This window comes from Lepus europaeus, chromosome 19 (assembly GCF_033115175.1).
Source record: "Lepus europaeus isolate LE1 chromosome 19, mLepTim1.pri, whole genome shotgun sequence".
Taxonomy (NCBI): Eukaryota; Metazoa; Chordata; class Mammalia; order Lagomorpha; family Leporidae; genus Lepus; species Lepus europaeus.
The window spans coordinates 8,338,971-8,358,308 of NC_084845.1; the positions used below are offsets into that span (position 1 = coordinate 8,338,971).

Sequence of the window (19,338 nt, forward strand, 5' to 3'; positions counted from 1 at the left end):
TCGCCCTTCCTCAGCCTCCGTGCGGGTCCGGGCCGAGCCGCCATTTTGTGTGAATTCTTGACTGCGGCGGGGGCCGGGCAGCCGGGGCACCTGGGGTGGGCAGACAGTCGGCCCGTCTCCACGGCCCGTCCCCTCTCTCCCTAAAATCCCCCACCCTTTTTTTTTTTTTTTAAAAAAACGCTCTCGCTCTCGCTCTCCTCCCCTTCCCCCTCGCTTGCTCCATTGCGCGCGGCCCGGGCTAATCACACCCAACCACCCACCAGTGTCCGTGTCCCCCGGGTTTCCCGCCCGCGGGCGAGTGTGTGTGTGCGTGTGGGGGGCTCTCGCCCCGATGAGGGCCCCGCGCCCGTGAGCGAGTGACCGCAGGGGCACGGCTGTGGAGAAAGCAGGCGGCGAGCGGCCCGCCGAGGCCTAGGCCGCGCGGCCTACGCGGAGCTCGGCGCAGAGGTGAATCCGAAACCGAAAAAAATATATATCCAACTCCCATTAGAGCCCTCAGAGCTGAAGTGTGTCCCTCCCGCCACGCCCAAGCAGTCCTTTTTCGTGCATTAACGTCCCCTCCCCCCCAAAGGAACTATGGAGGCCGCGCCCGGGACCCCCCCGCCGCCGCCATCAGAGTCGCCGCCGCCGCCATCGCCGCCGCCGCCATCAGCCTCTTCGCCTCCTCCGTGTTCCCCCGACGCCCGCCCGGCCACCCCGCACCTCCTCCACCACCGCCTCCCGCTCCCTGACGACAGGTCAGGCCCCCGGCCGAGCCGGGGCAGCGTCCCCGGGGGGAGGAAGAGGAGGAGGAGGAGGAAGGGGGGCGGCCGCCATGTTGGGTCGGGCCACGGAGGAGGAGGAGGAGGAGGAGGAGGAAGGGCGGGGTCGGTGGGTGTCTCTCGCTCGCTCGCTCTTTCTCGCTTGCTTTCTCTCCCGGCCTCATGCGTTTCCCCCCCCTCGCGGCGCTCGCCCGCTCTCCCTCGCTCTCGCTCTGTCTTTTTTGGGCGCCATGCTGAGGGGAAGGTGAGGAGGCGCCCCCGGACCCCCCGCGCCCGCCCGCCCGCCCTGGGGAGGGGGCGCCGGGGGAGGGGGCTGCGGAGGCCCACGGGGGTCCCGGCTGCTCCTGCGCCCGGAGCTGGCAGCCGCGGGCCCGCCTGACCGTCGCCTGGCTGTGGGGATGGGGGAGGGGCTCCGGGCCCTTTTTGGGGGGCTCTAGAGCCACAGCCTCGCTCTGAGGGGCTTGGAGCTGGGGGGCCTCCCAGTCCCCGGCAGTATCCTTTCTCCTGGGGGAGGTTCGCCCTGCACTGCCAGCCTAGGTGCCCAGCCCTGTAGGAGGCACACTGTTGGGGGGGGGGGCTCGTTCCCTCCTCTCCATCCTCCTACTGAGGGGGGTCCGTGGGGTGGGGGCTCTTGACTTTTTTTTTTGGGCGGGGGTGCTTTCTGCTCCCCAGAGGGCAGGCCTGGGGGGTACATTTTTGGTGGAGAGCCACTGCCTCCTGGGACAAGACCCCCCCCCCAGTGTTTTTCCTTTCGAGGGACGGGCTCCTCTGGGTCCCTGTGAGTAGGTACAGCGGGGGAGGGTCCTCAGCCCTTTTTGGGGGTGAGCTTTGCTTTCCGAGTCTCGGCCCCCCCTCTCGGAGTGAAGTAGGGCGCCGTCCCTGCTGGGGAGGCCCAGGAGCGCCCCCCTCGCCCTTCAGTAAGTGCGAAATGGGCTCCGCCGGCGCCCTGCTCTAGCGGGCGATAATGGAGCCCGCCCCGCGCGGCTCGGGGCGAGGCTGGGGCCCCGGGCCCCTGGCTGGAGCAGGCGGAGTTGGGGTGCGGGCTTCGCCCACGTTTTCCTGGCGGGAGAGTGGGTTTGAGAAGGGAAGGTGGGTTCCAGTCGGCAGGAAAGCGAGTCTTGGAGGCGCGGGGGTGGCGAGGGGAGAGAAGGCGCCGGACAGATGGCTGCCGGGTCGCAGCCCGGGCCCGGGAGCCGCGCAGGACCCTCCTCCCCTGGACCGGGGTCTCCGCCAGGGCTGCCCCGTCTCCCCTCCCCCTCCCCTCCTCTCCCACCTCCCCTTTTCCCTTTCTCCTTCACAGACCATACTTTGCCTTTTAAAAGAAATGCCACCCACATTCAGAGACACAAGTGCAGCAGTTTGGTGAGCTTTTAAAAAATGTATTTTTTTTTTTCTGTTTTGTTCTAATTAAATGTATCGTCCTGGGAATCGCAGCCCATCGCAGCCCGACTCCAGTTCAAGGAAATAAACAGATTAGCAAAGGTCTGTTCGCTAAGCCCTCGCTGGGCTGCTGTGCCCCCTCTCCGGGGGCAGGTGCGTTACTCAAAGGTGCTTACACGCTTTATTCGACCTCTAAGGAGTTCTCTTATGTCAGAAGTGTATGTCTTACAATGGGTTGGGATGGTAAGTAGCCTCTTTTATTGAGTAATTCAATTATCTCCCTCTTATTGTCCCTTTCCTGCCTGCCTTCCTCCTCGCCTTTAGACCAAAGTGATGCTTGAGAGTGAATTTATATGTTCGAATCAGGATTCTAACCCGTTGAACCCTTTTAGACTTGCACATCCTTTCAATGTTTAATTTTTAAAATTTAATGTACACAGTTTTCTCAAAAAAAAAAAAAAAGTGTGATACTGTAACATGACAAAAACAGTGTAAAAGGCCCGTAGTGTTTCCTCTCCCTGGCAGCCCTCGTTCCACTTCAGTCCATTGCCTGTCTCCAGCCTTGATGTTTGAAGAAAGTGGATGCTTCAAGTCCATGCGTAGGAGACAGGCTTCCTGAATGTGGTTTATGGTAGTTGCATTCAAGTTAATGCCTCCACTCCCCCCTTGACACTCCCCCCCCCCAAAAAAAAAAATTGGTTCAAGTAGATCCAGTTTCCTCATTTTACTCCAGTGTCTTATGGTGATGGACGTTTAAATTGAGCAGGTCATTTGTAAACTACTGTTTAAGCACCAAGTCTAAACTGTGTCAAGCCCCATCAGCCTGCCTCCACCGCTCCTTTGTCGGAAAGCACATGCCTGATGTGAAAAGTTGACGCAAACGTGTTACACTCCCGGTCATGGAGAGAACACCTCCCGTGCCCCCAGCCCACATGTACAAGGAAAAAGCAGCACCAGAAATGACTTGCAGAACCAAACACCGTACTTCTGATGTGTTTTACAAGCATAAGTTTCTCCGTTAAAAGACAAAACACGTTGAAGTTCCTCCTTCCCTCTTGCCCCCTTTGGCCCCTGACACATTTCTAACACACGGCCCTCCAGCCTTCCAAAAGACCCCGGGAGCTCTCAGTTCACGTTCAGATGAGGAAACACGGCAGACCAGGCCACTTGTTTTCTGTTCTTCCTTTTACTGTGTTCACAACTTGACTGCCCTGAAATGGTGATCTTAGGTGTGTAACATCAGTTTGGGAAGGAAGAAGCCTGCAAACTACAATATCCTGCCAAAAAAATGTTTGAAGCACGAACCGAACACACTTTCCAGTGCGCTGTGTCAGCCGGAAACGTTTGAAGTCCCCCAGGCTTTGTAAGCTGCCTTCCCCAGGAGCTAAGAGCAGAAATTGGAGGTTAGCTGGTGGCCCGAGTTTTAACAGCTCCGGAGTTGTAGTAAGATGCTTATTTGAAAATGTACTTTAAAAATGAAGTGGTAAGGAAGTGGGATATCTTTTGTAAGTGAAAAATTTTAGCAGTCATTCACTGAATTTGAAAATGTTTGCCTGAACATTTAAAAAAAAAAAGAAAAGAAAAAAGCTCTCAGATGTGTCCACACAAAGGTTTATTGTTTTTTTTTTTCTCAAAGGAATCTCATCCATCAAGTCCAAGAAGCCCAAGTAATTAAGTCAACTGCATTTTGGTAGTCTTTGTTTTTGGAATGTCACAGTACTGCTTTTTTTTTCCCCTCCAAACTGATGTACTGGTAATAAAACCAAATTAATGGATGTTGCAAAAAAAAAAAAAACAAGAAAAGGGTGCCATCAGAATGCCTGATTTAACAGCAGATCTTATACACTTGTAACTTTTTCAAATTTTTGTTTTCTCTGAGAGGTTTGATTTGAAAGCAAATCAAAGTCTCCCAATAGAAACATCAGTGTGACCGTGAAAATCTGGGTATTCTAGTCCTAACATCCCTTTCTCTCCTGCCCTCCTCACATGTGCTCTTCATCAGGAAAGAGTGCCTCCCCGAAGGGGCTTGTGAGTCCTCAGCCTGTCCTGTCGCCCTGTAGCGTTTCTGTCTGCTCTGAGGGTGTTCCGTTTTTGCTTCTCAACAGGCCGGAATTTTGTTTAGGTAGAGCTGGTTGTCTTGGGTAACCACTACTGTGGTTTTTCCTCGGTCAGGAAGGCGGATTCCCCGGGGAAAAGGGTTTGCACCTGTGGAAGCAGACCCTTTGGTGGCTGCTTGCTGTCTGGCAAGCTGGAGATGAATGTGTAAGAAGTGGAGGTGGACGAGGGGTTCGCGTCTGGTTAGTGACGGATCATTCGGCAATGCCTCTGCCTGTTTCCTGCTCTCAGATCTCTTCCCTGATGGGGGGAAGTGGCTACCTCAGGGTTACTTCAGTTGTTAGGTTTCTGGGGCTGTTGAGTCCCTGGAAACATCTCATGAAGGCCAGATCCGGTTACAGTAAATACCTCTGTGGCCATAATCACTAATGAAACTATTTTCCAGTCTCTGTGGGTAGCTTTAAGTCAAACCATATTCCCAAGAACCTAATTTTGGTCCCTGCGGATGGTGTCTTCTGCGAGAGCAAGTGGTTCTGACCCGCGCTGGGAGGTTGAGTGACAGCGCAAGAGAGCTCAGCAGATGGTGAAGACAATAGGAGAAAAAGGGAGGATTCCAGAGACTTCTGCCAGTCGATATTTACTTGCTGTTAAACATTTTTATTCGAGGGACATGGAACAGACCTTGCTTTGAGCCAGCCAAGGCCGGGAGCTGGGAACTCAATCTGGGTCTCCCACATGGGTGGCAGGGACCCAAGTGCTCGAGGCATCACCTTGAGCCTCCGTTAGCAGGGAGTACTCAGAAGTGGCTGTGGATGCTCCTTGTAGCATCTTTACTGCTGTGCCAAATGCCTGCCCCCAGTTGGTATTAAGCACACGGATGTAGAAGCAGGTTGCCCATAGGTAGATGGAATGCTGTCTGAATAAATGATTTGAGGCAAGTTTTGTAATTTAAAACCTAAGAGAAGGGATGGAAAAGCTGCCGTTTTGTCCGGGTGGCTGGTAGTATTTGTTTGGATGCGCCAAGGTGAAAGGAGATAGTACGATAGGTTGGAGGGGCCTCGCTTTGTGGATTGACTCTCCGTGTCTCCCGGCCCAGTCTTCGCGCCGTGCTCTCTTGCTCTTGGTAGTTAATGTAGATGCAGTCGAAAGATACTCTGCAAGGCATTTCCGCGCTGATTCTGTAAAGTGCAGAGGTGAGGTGGGCAGTTTCCTGGCAAAACACCCACTGGGGTGGCTCTTGACCTGTTGGTGGCAGGAATGAAGACATGGCCACGTCCTGTTATTGGAATTTATTTTGTTAGCAGTACACAGGGTATCTGCTCAGAGCCTAAGTTTGCTTCTGGACAAATTGTTCCGGAGAGAGGATCTTGTTTTTTTTGCCATTCTGCATCTGTGTGAGTTGGTGACTCAGCACCCTGTTTGTCAGGCAGGCTGTAACATCTTTGTGAACCGTGGAGGTGGCAACAGGATGTGAAGGGAGAGAGTGGGCTTTGGAGCCAGATAAGCGCGGCCCCTCCCCGGCAGTGCAGTGGGCACTGGAGATAATGCCCGTTCCTCAGGGTCATTGTCACATGGGTGCACTCGGGACACCCACACAATGCCTGGCATTCACTGAGTCTTCCTGCTTCCCCTGCTAGGGAAAAATTCTAAATAGAACTTCTGCAGTGTGGCATGTCAACAGAATAAGAACGGTGCCTGTGTGAAAGCAGTTGGTTCGTCTTTCACCGCCTGGGGTTCTGGTCAGTGTGCTGAATGGCAAGGAGCCGAGGGGGTTGACGCTAAGTGGAAGCCATCTGAAGGCACTGCTTGCCTGCTCCACGTCCTTATTATGGATGCTGAAACAGTCCTCCCATCTTGAGTGGTGCTGACTGTAGCTTCCTGTGCGCATGTTTTGCAATTAGAATCTGAGTCATTGCCACAGCCTTGCTAGGCCTCCTGAGAACTGCTAACTAGTCACATCACCTGAGGCCAGTCCTTGACCCTCCCAGCGTCTGGGAGAGCTAGGTCTCCTGAGCAACGTCTGCCCCAGCCTGGGATTGATCGCAGCCTTGTGATCTGGCAGGGCAGGTGAGGTTTTGCTCACTCAGCAAGCAGGCTTGTCCCGTGCTTAGCCTGAGCAGAATGTCTCGGTGTGTGCAGAGCACCTTCTCTCCTGAGAATTAAATGGTGGGCCTGTGTTGGACTTGCCTTCTGCAGTTTCTGGCCTGGATGAAGGGTTGCTGCTGCTTCCAGCTCATTAATCCCCACCTGCAAAGTTGACACCTTAAAGCTGAATGGTGAGGTTCCAGTCTGGCCAGACCACAGGCAGGCCTGTCAGGAGACCCCGACGTAGCAGCTGGCCAAGCACCTGGTTCTCTTGTCCCAGAGCCATAGCGTGCAGTAACCTGGGATGCTGCTGTGGCCCTCCGCTCCGGGGTGGCCCTCTGCTGGTAGAGAGCGATGGGCAGAGTGGATGAGCCTCCTGAGTTCCCCAGCTTCTAGGTCAGCCTCCTTTGTCGTTGGGAATGGTGGCAGTGCTGCTTGTATGCTGTCAGTGATGGTCAGAGATGACATGGCTGGGTTTTCGGAGCACTACTCACATGTTAGCTTACCTGACCTCCACCTTACTAGGCTGGGTTCAGTTGTCCTGGGTCCCAGAGCTGGTATGTGCTGGAGGCGGTGGTGGAAGCCAGCAGCCTGTTCCAGGCCTCATCTCTGTCTGTGTTGTGCTATCCTCAGTCTGGTGCAGTGTTTTCCAAACTGCTGGCTGCAGCCGTTGAGATATGAAGTCCATTTACTGATCTGTCCCCCACATTTGGAAAACAAAGCAATGGAATTGGGTAGAAATAGCAGTTACTGTTAAACGTAGCTCTGAGAAACTTGCATCTGGGAGAACTGTGGAAGAGATGGGGTGGAGGTCAGAAAGTTTGAAAGCCGCTGTGGGTAGGATAGGAGTTGGCAGACTGGCCGTGGGGATGCAGCAGCCCCCCAGGCTTGTTTTTGTAGGTAGGTTGTTGGCACACAGCCAACCCACTGCTTTATATCAGGGGCTGCTTTTGTGCTGTGACAGCCGAGTTGAGACAGACAATGAGGGCCGGTGAGGCTTGGTTTACTCTTTGGCCCTGAACAGAAAGCCTGCTGGCCCCGGCACCAGTGCTTACGCTGGCTGCAGCCTTGCGGTGACTCCTCGTGCAGTGGCAAGGAATGGATGCGCTGGAGAGGATGGGCGTGTGTGTGCCCCGGCCTGCACGGCCCCCTCGCCCCGCATTCCCTTCTTCCCAGTGGATGCAGAGGATTGGACTTCTGAACCATTACATGGAAGGGATTTTCATTCATTGGAAGCTGCTGGAGACTCCTTGAACCCAGTGCAGGAGTGGGTCACAGCTCACACGATCTTGCTGTGGCCCAGCCCCGGGGAGCTGGACCGAGACGCTGGGGTCCTTGGCATAGAGTCCATTGCAGGTGGCTTGGATTCCTGGCCTCTTCATTTTCCTGACAGACACCAGGGCTTGGGTTTCCTCAGGGTTCCAGGTTGGCTCTGCCACTGTCGAGGTCATGAGAGCAGTGACAGTGACTGAAGTGACTTAGGCAGCTGCTTCTCTGGGAGGGTCACGCCCCTCCCTGGCCAACCAGGAAGTCCTGGGTAAACAGAATGAGTTTGTGATGGAGAGACCCCCTTACTACCCAAGTTGCCTGGGTGTTATTGAAATTGACCCAGAGAGTGGCTGGCTGAAACTGAGGCCCCTGCATTCCCGAGCTGGGCCCTTGGCACCTTAGGGGGAGTTGTGAGCCACCTCCCATCTGCCTGTAAGGACCTCACCCTCCTATACCTCCACCCCCACCCTTACCCCTCCCCCTTGGGGGTGATTGGGGAGTTAACAGTTACATGTGAATACTTGTGGTTCTGCCCAGGAAATTCATTAGTGGTGGATGAAAAAGAAATCTCGAGTGCTAGGCCCAGGGTCTCCTTTTAGAGGAAAATATTAATACTTCCATTCAGTTCATGTTGAATGGAGCCAGATTGGTTCCTTTAACCATGAAAAATAAGGTGAAGTCTACAAGGTAAGTTAGTAGAAATCTGGCCTCCTGGTGTGAGAGCTGGCGGGAGAAGGTGGCTGAAGTGCCCTCCGCGCTGAGAAGCAGGTCCCAGAGCTTCCTCTGCCAGGGGAAGACTTGGATCTGAGAAATCCCTTTGCTCCACCTCAGTTTTCAGAGCTCGTGGGAGTGAATGCAGAGGGTCTGTTTGTCTCACTGGGGTTCCTCCAGCAGCAGGCTTTGCTTTGGGCTGGCTTCACCTGTTGGGAGCTCTGCAGAAATGTGTGCCTGAGGCCGGCGCGCCGCAGCTCACTAGGCTAATCCTTCGCCTGCAGCGCCGGCACCCCGGGTTCTAGTCCCGGTTGGGGCGCCAGATTCTGTCCCGGTTGCTCCTCTTCCAGTCCAGCTCTCTGCTATGGCCCGGGAGTCCAGTGGAGGATGGCCCAAGTGCTTGGGCCCTGCACCCCATGGGAGACCAGGAGAAGCATCTGGCTCCTGGCTTTGGATCAGCGCGGTGCGCCGGCCGCAGTGGCCATTAGAGGATGAACCAACGGAAAAGGAAGACGTTTCTGTCTCACTCTCTCACTGTCCACTCTGTCAAAAAAAAAAGAAAAAAAAAAAAAAAGAAATGTGTGCTTGACAGTTGTAGGAGGTGGTGGCCTTTTCCTGTGAGCACACTTGAGAATTTCTCTCCTTTGGATTTGTATATAATGATGAATCCTATTTGAATTTTTGCTAGGATACCCCAGGTCTTTCTGTGCACCTCGTATTCCCTAAACTCTCTAGATGTCCTTGGTCAGGTTTTTTTGTTTTTCAAGATTTATTTATTTATTTATTTTGGAAAGTCAGAGTTAGAGACAGATCTTTCATCTGCTGGTTCACTCCCCAGATGGCTGCGATGGCCAGTGCTGGACCACTTCAAAGCCAGGAGCTTCATCCAGGTCTCCCATGTGGGTGGCAGTGGCCCAAGTACTTGGGCCACCCTCCACTGTGTTCCCAGGACATTAGCAGGGAGCTGGATCAGAAGTGGACCAGCTGGGACACAGACTGGTGCCCATCTGGGATGCTGCTGTTGCAGGCTGTGGCTTTACCCTCTACGACACAATGCTGGCCCCACAGGTGCAGATTTTAGTACCTCACTCTGACCTTTAATCTGTTCTCCATGCATTCAGCCTGTTTTTCCTATTTGATTAGAAATTTCAGTGTGGGAGTTGTTTTGTTGGTTATTGGTTCAGTAATTCTTTTCCAGGTAATTTCTAATTGTCTTTAGGCTAGAGGCTAAGGGCCGGGCCTTTGGTTCCAGTTGTGCCTCTTCTGTTGAGATCCTCTGGGCACACTTCTGAGCCTCCCTTTGCTTGTCTGTAAGAGGCTCGCTGCCCATTATAAGGAGAGGACACGAGGGAAGCCCAGAGCGGCCTTGCTGCTGCACAGCGTCAGTGATGGCACTCCTCGGGGCTCCGAGGCCCGTGTGCAGTTGAGGAAAAGCTGGCAGAGAGGTGAGGCTGGAGGGGGCTGTGGAGGCGCAGGTCCTGGCTCTCACTTTCACGCCGTGAGGGCCTTGCCCTGTGCCATATCTTCTCACTGCGCAGAGGCTGGCCCACCCGGAGCTGCTTGTGCTCCAGAAGTTTTATGACGTAGGAGAGAAAACAGTGCAGTAAGCTGCCGCGTACCCATCACCTAGTTCCAGGAGTTACCTACCTTTCGGGGCTTTCTGTTCACATCACCTTGTCTCCAACTTGTCTGGAAGCAAACTCCAGATCTCTGACCAAGAGGTTGTGCGTTGTGTATCTGTAACTTGGGAAGGATTTAGATGCTATGTGTGTATGTACAGACCACAGAGCTGTCACACCCCTAGCAGAACTAACGGTTCTAACTGTTCTAACTAACTAACTAACTAACTGCACCAGTGTCGGAATACCCAGTCCAGTGTAGGCTGCTGTACTTCCCCTCAGGGATGCCTGCGCTTCCACGCGTTTGCACCTGGAAAGCTGCGTTGGGTAGGCCATCTCGCTGAAGTGAGGGGTACGGGTGCTGGTGGGTGGGCTGGTTGCTTTGTGCCTGCATGCTTGGGCAGTGGCCGTGATGCAAGCATGTTGCCATGGAGACAGTGTGACGTCACAGTTGGCTGTGACACACGTGAGAATGCTGAGAACAGCTGTTTGCTCTTGACTTCTGGTTGATGAACCTAGGTAGTAAGGACACTGAAAAACACGTGCAGGACCCAGAGGTTTATTTCAAGGATTTCCTGGCTCTGAAAATCTTTCCATGGGGTTCCCCCCACAGCTGCTTCACTACATCCTGAATGGGGGGATGGTCGTGGGGCGGGGCCTCTCTCAGGCGAGGGTCCTGAGCTGGTTTCTAGGGGAAAGGCTCTAGGCCTTTACTCCAGTAAGTGGCTGTCCCGCAGGGTCCAGTTTGAGGATCCTGGGCTTCTGCACTTAGGCCAGCCGTTACACATTTGAAGAGGCGGGGCCTCCTTTGTAATGTTTGTCATTTTGTCCCTAGTTAATGGGTCATTCAAGAGCCTACCCAGGCAATTTGTTGAGAGCCTGGGCAGTTAATGGTTGTAGTCCCGACCTTCACATTAACCTAGCCGCCTCATGGCCTTCAGGTAACAACCGCCGTTCCCACCAGTTTCCATCTTTCCTCATGGCTCCCGCCGCTTTCCCCCCACACCTCCTTTGTAAACTAGAGGGAGCACTAACCCGGGGCCCTCTGAGCTCCAGCGCAGCCCTGCTGCCCAGAGTTGCCAGGTTGTCAGGCGTCGCTGTTGCAGGGGGACCTTGGTCCCAGGCCCTGGCTGTTCTCGCGCCTTTCTTCTTGGTCGGCCACCTGCTTTCTGTCAGAGCTGAGGAGGGGAGAGGTCGGTTGCGTCAGTTTTGTCAGCAGAATTGGACAAGAGGATGGTGACGGTCAGGCCAAGTGACAGGGGGCGTGTTGGTCAGCAGTGTCCCCGAGGTAGAAGTCGGCTGTCGGTCCCCTCAGTTGAGGGCTGTCCTGTGGAGGTGGGCTCCTGCTGGCTGGGTCCTAAAACCAACACCCACTGCTTATCTGCTGCTTACTGTGGGCCTCCCCCACCCCACCCCTGTAGTAGCTCAGCTGGCCCTCATGTTCCCCAAACTGGTACTGCTGTTGTCCCATTCCACAGATGAGGAGACCAAGGCTTAGGGTAGTGCACACTGTAGGGGGAAGGCAGAGCTGGTTAAGCTGCTTGGTTTGCGAAAGAAGCGTGGTGCCCCAGACATGCTCTAGGCTCTGTGAGGTCGCCCCAGCAGGCACTTCCAGGAATGGGCGTCGAGATGTAGTGTTGACTGAGAGAGGAGCAGCCTGCGCTGACCGTGGACGCTTCAGCGCCTGCAGCTGTGTCCTTCAGGAGGAACGAGCCTGGGCTGACACTAGGCCAGGCCTCTGCCCGTGTTCTGGGGCCAGTTCCACGTGCATCTCCCTGTGCGGCTGGTTCCTGTCCCCTGGCTCTGGGGACGAAGCCACCCTGCGCAGGCCAGAGCCGCGGGCTTTTCTTGTGAATGCACTGGCAGGTCCAGTGAAAGGCGCAGCGTGGTGGGGCTTCCTGCTCTTCTCGGGGGATTATGTCACGGTCTGCTAGGCGCGCTCCCTGGGTATTTGCTCCCACTCTCACGTGGACTTTGCTGGCTGCTGTCCTCTGGAGGCTGCTGCGTGGCCCTCGTGGTTTCCACTGGCTCTCCTAGTTGGCTTTTCTGTCTACCTTCTGTGGAAGTCTGAGAAGGTAGTTACATTCAGTGGTGCATTCATGCAGGCCATTTAGGGGTGTGTGTGGATGCCTGTGTCATGTCATGAGGGGCACTGCCCCCAGGTGACCTGCAGAGAGGTCTGAGGACATGGCGCACAGTCCCAGGGTCCCTTCGTGAATCACCTCTCCCAGTGCAGGGAGACAAAGTTGCAAGTGTCCACTGCCCTGTTGTCACTGTGGGCTGGTGCTTCCCAGTCCAGATGTGAATGTGGAGCCGCCCACGGTGGCTGCTGTCTATGGGTGGATCCCAATGCCAACCTGCCCTGCCTTCCTTGTCCTTTGGAGTGAAAGTGCTTTGTTTAGTGGCCTGGGGAAGCTTTTCTCTGCCAAGGGCCATGTGGATATTTATAGTATCATCACAGGCCACACAAAATTATCAAGTCCTGCTTGTGGTTCCCTTGGCAGGGCAAGACCAAACCGTTTCTGTCTGTTCCCCACCCTTGTCCTAGAGCCATTCCAGATGCTGCTTAAGGCTCACAGAATTTCTTGGAAGGTCTTTTGTCCCCCATCCCCAGGTGTTAGATGGAGAGCAACTCCAGCCCACACTCTGGTCTGGGCCAGCTGGGCCCTGGGCGAGAGCTTTGCTTGCGGTGCTGTGTGTTGGGGTTAGGTGTGGGGCCCTGAAGGCCTCCATCCAGCTCTGGCTGAGCCGATGTGCCCCTGTTGAACAGGGAGGCTGCTGTGTCTTTCGCATTCAAGGAGGGGTGCAAGAAAAGAGGCAGTCAGATCCCTGGCACAGGGTAGATGCACACACAGATTGTGTCCTGAATGGTGATCAGCCCCTGTCTGCTGGTCGCTCTCCAGACTGAAGGATGGGCAGTGACAGTCTTTTTAGCTTTTCTTCCTGAAGGCCAGCCTGGGTGCTCCCCAGCTCCTGCCCCACATCTGTCTTAGGCAGCCCTGGCCTGCCACAGTATTCCCATCAGGGACTCCCAGTCACTACCTCCCAGTGTCTGCACAGCAGGAAGTTTGCCATGGTGCCGACTAACAGCCTCTCCCTCTGTAAGAAACCAGTTTTCCCAGTCAGGTGACCCTTTACTGTGGGTGAGGCCATCCTGCTGGAGTGGCCGCGCCCTGGCTGGGCGGTTAGGTCCTCACTGGGCAGGAATGCTGCGTCTGTCCTAATCCCGGGTTTGCTGTGTCTTGCTGGGGCTCCTGGGACACCTCAGTGCGCAGGTGGAGACAGCGTCAGGTGTGCATCATCATGAGCTCTCTGATCCCTTTGAAATGGCAGGAAGTGCTTTTTTGTCCGGCTTTCTTTGGTTCCTTCGTGCGTTCGTCCTTTTTTTTTTTTTTTAATATTTATTTATTTATTTATTTGAAAGGGAGAGTTAGAGGCAGAGAGAGAGAGAGAGAAAGAGTGGTCTCCTATCTGCTGGTTCACTCCCCAAATGGCCACAACAGCTGCAGCTGGGCCAGTCAAAGCCAGGAGCCAGGAGTTCCTTCTGGGTCTCCCACCTGGGTGCAGGAGCCCAAGCACTTGGGCCATCTTCTACTGCTTTCCCAGGCCATAGCAGAGAGCTGGATCGGAAGAGGAGCAGCTGGGACTCAAATTGGTGCTCATATGGGATTCTGGTGCTGCAGGCAGTGGCTTTACCTGCTATGCCACAGCATTGTCCCCTTGTCCTGCTTTCTGTATTCGGGAAGTTGCCTTTGACCTCTGCCCATGGACATCCATGGGCCAGATCCCATTCCCTTTGACTTGGGAGGGAGAGTCAATGGGAAATCTCCTTAGGGGCTCCCCGATGTTTGGGGAGTTGCTCTGAGAACAACAAAGGGGCAGGGGTCCCTGGAGGTCTCTATTGGCTGTTTCCCACAAAGCCTGTGAAAACCTTGGGCGCATGCCCTCTGCTCAGCCAGGGCCTCCCGTGGCCATTGGCTCCCTTTGCGGCTGCCTTGGGCCCGGGTCCATCACCTTCCTCTTCATGTTGCTTTTGGTCTCTTTGTGCCCAGGTTAATGGAGATGGACTTGATACACTCCCACACTAAACTTTCTGTGGTCATTCGTGAGGAACTTGGATGATTTTTTAAAATGAGAAGAAAGATTTTTTTCCCCCTTACCAACTCCTGTACTTGTGAGAACTGTGTCTGTGGGTTTGGCTCAAACACTGGATTCTTTTCCAGCTGCTCCGTCCTTAACCCGCTCCCTGCTCCCCCAGCCCTACCCCGCAGATATTTGGGTCTGAGGAGGGCCCTGGTGGCAACATCTGGTGTGTTTGGAGAGCACTTTCAGTTTGGAAAGCTCCCATGATAGGGGCAGGGACTGGCACGGGTGTCTGGTGGGAGAGAAGGCAGGCTCAGCGCGGGGCCTGGGCGCCAGTGGCTTCTCTGGGGCTTTTGTCAGTACGGATGGCCAGAGCCCAGGCTTGCCTGTGCGGAGGCCCAGGAAGCAGAGGAGCACCCTTGACTCAGAAGCTTGGCCCCCTGTCCGCTGTTCACAGCAGGGCACCTCTGGGGGGTGTCTCTGGGAAAAGGAGCTTCCGTGGAGCAGAGCTGCGTGGCCCTGGGCTGCCCGGCATCCTGGAGGCTCTGACAGCCCGGGCACTGTGCTCCCCTGCCGGGGCGTTCCACGCTCAGCACCACGGGGGACACTGGGAAGTGCTGGCCTGGATTTTTCCCCTCCTCAGTGGTAGTGCCTTTCAGTGCTGACTTTACCACCCACCCCATCTCAGCCAGGTGGGCCAGGAGGCAGGGCCTCGGGGCCTCTCGGGGCCTCTCCCAGGGGTCACAGCTCTCGCCTGCTAGTCCGGCCTTCTGTTCCTCCGGGGGTCTCCTCTCAGACCCGTGTTCACACTGCTCTGGGGTTTGTAGGGAAGATGGTGAGTTGGAAGAAGGTGAACTGGAAGATGATGGGGCTGAGGAGGCGCAGGACACCTCTGGAGGACCGGAGAGAAGCCGCAAGGACAAGGGGGAGAAGCACCATAGCGATTCTGACGAGGAGAAGTCGCACAGGAGGCTGAAGCGGAAACGCAAGAAGGAGCGGGAGAAGGAGAAGAGGCGGTCGAAGAAGAGGAGGAAATCCAAGCACAAAGTAGGTCGGGGAAGGTCGGATGGGGCTGCCGCTGCCTGGCTGCCGGCCTGGCCCGGGGCTGAGCCTGTGCTGGCGGCCAGAGGGCACTCTGCGTGGAGTTTCCTCCCGCCCTGAGTCAGATAAAGAGCTTTCTTTAAAAAGTCAGAGCTTATGCTCCATTGCCACGGAGTGCCCCTAGGGAAGGTGTTTCAGGGCGAGCGAGCACACAGCCCTTCCGGCGCCTCTCAGCGCTGTTTGTCTCGGGGCTGGCGGCCGGAGCCGAGTCGCTGACTCCGTTTCCCTGTCATTGCAGCGCCATGCTTCTTCCAGTGATGACTTCTCTGACTTCTCAGATGACTCGGATTTCAGCCCCAGCGAGAAGGGGCACCGCAAGTACCGGGAGTACAGCCCCCCGTATGCACCGGTGAGTGACGTGGGCTAGAGCTGGGGCCAGGACAGCCGCCCTGCTGTGTGCTGGACCTGTGGGTTTGAATCCTGCACATAGGCAAAGAATTGAAGTGGAGGAGCTGGCATCTGAGCTCAGGCAGTGAGCTGTTCTGCCGAGGAGCTCAGTGTGCCTCAGGGAGAGGCCGGCGGGCTCCCGTGAGCGCTCCCTGTTCCCCGTGTGCAGACGTGACCTTTCGTGGGACACTGGCAAGAGAAGAAGATTGGGCAGTGGGAGGAAATTTTCTCAAGTGTTGCAGTCAGAAGTTAAATACTTACCCCTTGCGTCTCTCAGTGTCAAGTTTAAATTATTTGTGCAGTTTCTATACCATCTTTTTTCTCCCAGAAAATCCCACAAGGAAAAAAGTCAACTTGGCTTCTTAGGTTCTGATAAGAAATGTCAAATGTCATGTGGTTAGTAGCTCTTTTTAAGATAAATTTATTTATTTATTTGAGAGGTAGAGTTACACATGGTGAGAAAGAGAGACAGAGAGGAAGGCCTTCCAGCCGGCGCTGTGGCTCACTTGGCTCACCCTCAGCCTGCAGCGCCGACACCCCAGGTTCTAGTCCTGGTTGGTGCGCTGGGTACTAGTCCCGGTTTCTCCTCTTCCAGTCCAGCTCTCTGCTGTGGCCTGGGAGGTCAGCAGAGGATGGCCCAAGTGCTTGGGCCCTGCACCCGCATGGGAGACCGGGAGGAAGTACTCAGCTCCTGGCTTCAGATCGGCGCAGTGGCGGCCATTAGGGGAGTGAACCAACAGAAGAAACACCTTTCTCTGTGTGTCTCTCTCTCACTGTCTATAACTCTCTCTCTCTGTCTCTCTCTAACTCTGCCTGGCAAAAAAAAAAAAAGGAAGGTCTTCCATCTACTGATTCACTCCCCAAATGGCCGCAACAGCCAGAGCTGGGCTGATCAGGAGCCAGGAGCTTCATCCGGATCTCCCACATGGGTGCAGGGGCCCAAGCACTTGGACCAACTTCTGCTTTCCCAGGCCAAAGCAGAGAGCTGGATCAGAAGAAAAGCAGCCAGGGCTAGAACCTGTGCCCATAGGGATGCCGGTGCCGCAGCAGAGGATTAACCTACTGAGCCACAGCGCTGGCCGCCGTTCGTGGCTCTCGAGGCTGCTAGCCCCTGTCCTGTGACTGAGCACTGCCCTCGTCAGCAGTAGTTGTCATGGTCAGTCACCACAGCTGAGGCTGAGCACCTGTGGAGACTCAGACCCTAAGCCTGAGGAAGCAGGGAAAGCAGGGAACGTAGTGTGCTCTGCTGGGAACTAGAGCTTGAGGCATTTTGGGATCTGCTGAAGTACACATGTGTCTCTGTCTACGTTTTGTTTTGTCCTGTTCTATAATGAAGATGGGTGTGAAAAATTAACAGTCTTCATTTGTCAGAGTGGCTTTAGAGCAGGCATTCCCAAGTGTGTTTGGTAGCCTGCACCCTCAGGGCTGTGGTTGGAGTTGCAGGGTGTTATTTGTTGGGGCTCCGTCACGTGACTTGCATCAGGCTTCTGCAGTTGTTTGTGTTCAGTGGAATGGCTGGCGTAGGGATACACAGTGCAGGCTGCCGCCGGAGCCTTCCCTGCCCTGGGGATCTGCTGGGCGGTGTCATCCCTCCTCCCCAGCAGCCAGCCATCTTTCTACTGTCTCCAGTTTGCCTGCTCCAAAATTGCATAGCTGGAGTCTTCCCATCCATAGCTTCTTCACACTGGCTTCTTTCTCTTAGCCTTCAGCATGTTTGGCTCCTATCTTTGTGGCGTCATAGCTCATCTCTTTTCTTTGCTAACAGTCCTCTGTTTGCTGCATGTGCCACAGTGTTTTTATCCATTTATTTGCTGCTTGCTTCCATTTTTTTTTAACTTTTATTTAATGAATATAAATTTCCAAAGTACAGCTTATGGATTACAGGTCCCCCCCCCCCCCCCATGCTTGCTTCCATTTTTATATGTGTCACGCATCCAGCAGCTCTTGGCTCCAGCACACTTTGGGAAGCATCATGTGAGACTGTGTAGTTGAGTATGGCCCCAAGCAGGCCATTGATTGAATTCTAAGACCCTAGGGAAAAATTTGTAAATAAAGATTTTATTTATTTACTTGAGAGGCATAGTTACAGACAGAGAGAGGGAGAGACAGAGAGAGAAATCTTCCATCCATTGGTTCACTCCCCCGATGGCTGCAACAGCTGGAGTTGGGCTGATCCAAAACCAGGAGCTTCTTCTGGGTCTCCCATGTGGGTGCAGGGGCCCAAGCACTTGGGCCATCTTCTGCTTAACCTACTACACCACAGCGCTGGACCCCCAGGGAAAATTTTGACCAAGGAGCACGCCTCCTGCCTACCAGGCCCGCTCCCTAAATGTATTTGCTCTTCATCCCTGGAAAATGCTCCCTTCTCTTACCCTTGGTTCATCAAGGATTGTGGGGTGTGTCGTTCTTAGTTTTCTTTCCAGCTCTGGTCCTTTCTGAAGAGGAGAAACACTCCAGTCCTTGGGGGAGAAGCTCCCTAAAGTGGCTGGAGGCCAGGGATAGTAGAGAGCCAGACAGATGCTTCCATTCAGGGAGTGATGTTGGGGAGTATCTTGGTGGTCCCGAGCCAAGTCTATGGGGCTGGCTCACCCTCCTCTCCTGGATCCCTTTGGGCCCCAGTCTCACCAGCAGTACCCTCCCTCGCACACCACCCCTCTGCCGAAGAAGTCCTACTCCAAGATGGACAGCAAGGGCTACGGCATGTACGAGGACTACGAGAACGAGCAGTATGGGGAGTACGAGGGGGACGAGGAGGAGGACATGGGCAAGGAGGACTACGACGACTTCACCAAAGAGCTCAACCAGTACCGGCGTGCCAAGGAGGGCAGCAGCCGGGGCCGAGGTGAGCCTCCTTCCCACAGCAGCTTATTCCTTCTCCTGCCCCCGGGGCATCAGAGTGGCCACTGCTTGGCACAGAGTGGCACAGACCACAGCATCGGCTTCCCAGAGCCTCCTGTTCAGGAGGAAGGACAGGCAGTCATTGAAGGTCGCAAGAGCATACAGAGAGGGGCTGGGAGCAACACACGGTGATGCAGGGCCTGGGGTTAGGCATGTGAGAGACATCGGGAGGAGGGTCCTAGGCTAGGCTGCACAGGGCAGGGAGGAGGCCAGCATGGCCAAGGGCTGACTTTTTAAAATTCATTTCCTGGTTAGCTGTGGGGGAAGAGATGGGACAGCCGCTCTCTTATCTGGAGTAGAGTAACACCCACTGTTGGCTCAGCTCCCATCACCTGACAAGGTGTGTGACTTTAGCCCCTGGAACTGCCACGCCTCTGAACCTTGGACCTGCGGCTTGTGAAACTTGGTGGTGCTGGTGGTGGTGGGGTGTGCGGTGAGCCCAGCATCCCAGCGGGAGGGACTTCCAGAACCCTCCAGCCCAGAGGTGTTTAGTCTGCAGCAGTCCTTGGACAGCCCCCAGGGGCAGGCCCTCTGCTTTGGGGAGAGCCCAGACCAGTGCTGTCCAGTGAAAATAATGCAGGATACACTGCTGGTTTACATTTTCAAGTTCCCACATAAAGAAATGACAAGAGGGTTGAGTGTTTGGTGCAGTAGTCAAGACCCTGCCTCGGATGCCAGTAATCCATAGTGGAGTGCATGGGTTCTAGTCCTGACTCTGCTGCTGCTGCTTTTTTTTTTTTAAGATTTATGTATTTGAAAGGCAGAAATAAGGAGGAGGGAGGGAGGGAAAGTGGGTGGAGAGGGAAGGGGAGGGAGGGAGGGAGGGAGGGAGGGGAGAGAGATCTTCCATCTGCTGGTTCACTCCCCAAATGGCTGCAATGATCAAGGCTGGGACAGGCCAAAGCCAGAAGCCTGGAGCTTTTTCTGGGTCTCCCACATGGGTGCAGGGGCCCAAGGACTTAGACCATCTACTGCTGCTTTCCCAGGTG

General features: G+C 54.9%; 1 protein-coding gene across 1 annotated transcript in view; it reads left to right on the plus strand.

Moving 5' to 3' along the window:
- The first annotated feature begins 576 nt into the window (after positions 1–576).
- Positions 577–19,338, plus strand: part of ZC3H4 (zinc finger CCCH-type containing 4) — a 37,595-nt gene continuing 18,833 nt past the window's right edge. Inside the window, exons 1-4 of the mRNA XM_062177931.1 lie at positions 577–737; positions 14,791–15,010; positions 15,303–15,413; positions 18,071–18,293. Of these exons, the coding sequence (XP_062033915.1) occupies positions 577–737; positions 14,791–15,010; positions 15,303–15,413; positions 18,071–18,293 (715 nt within the window). The remainder of the gene's footprint in view (positions 738–14,790; positions 15,011–15,302; positions 15,414–18,070; positions 18,294–19,338) is intronic.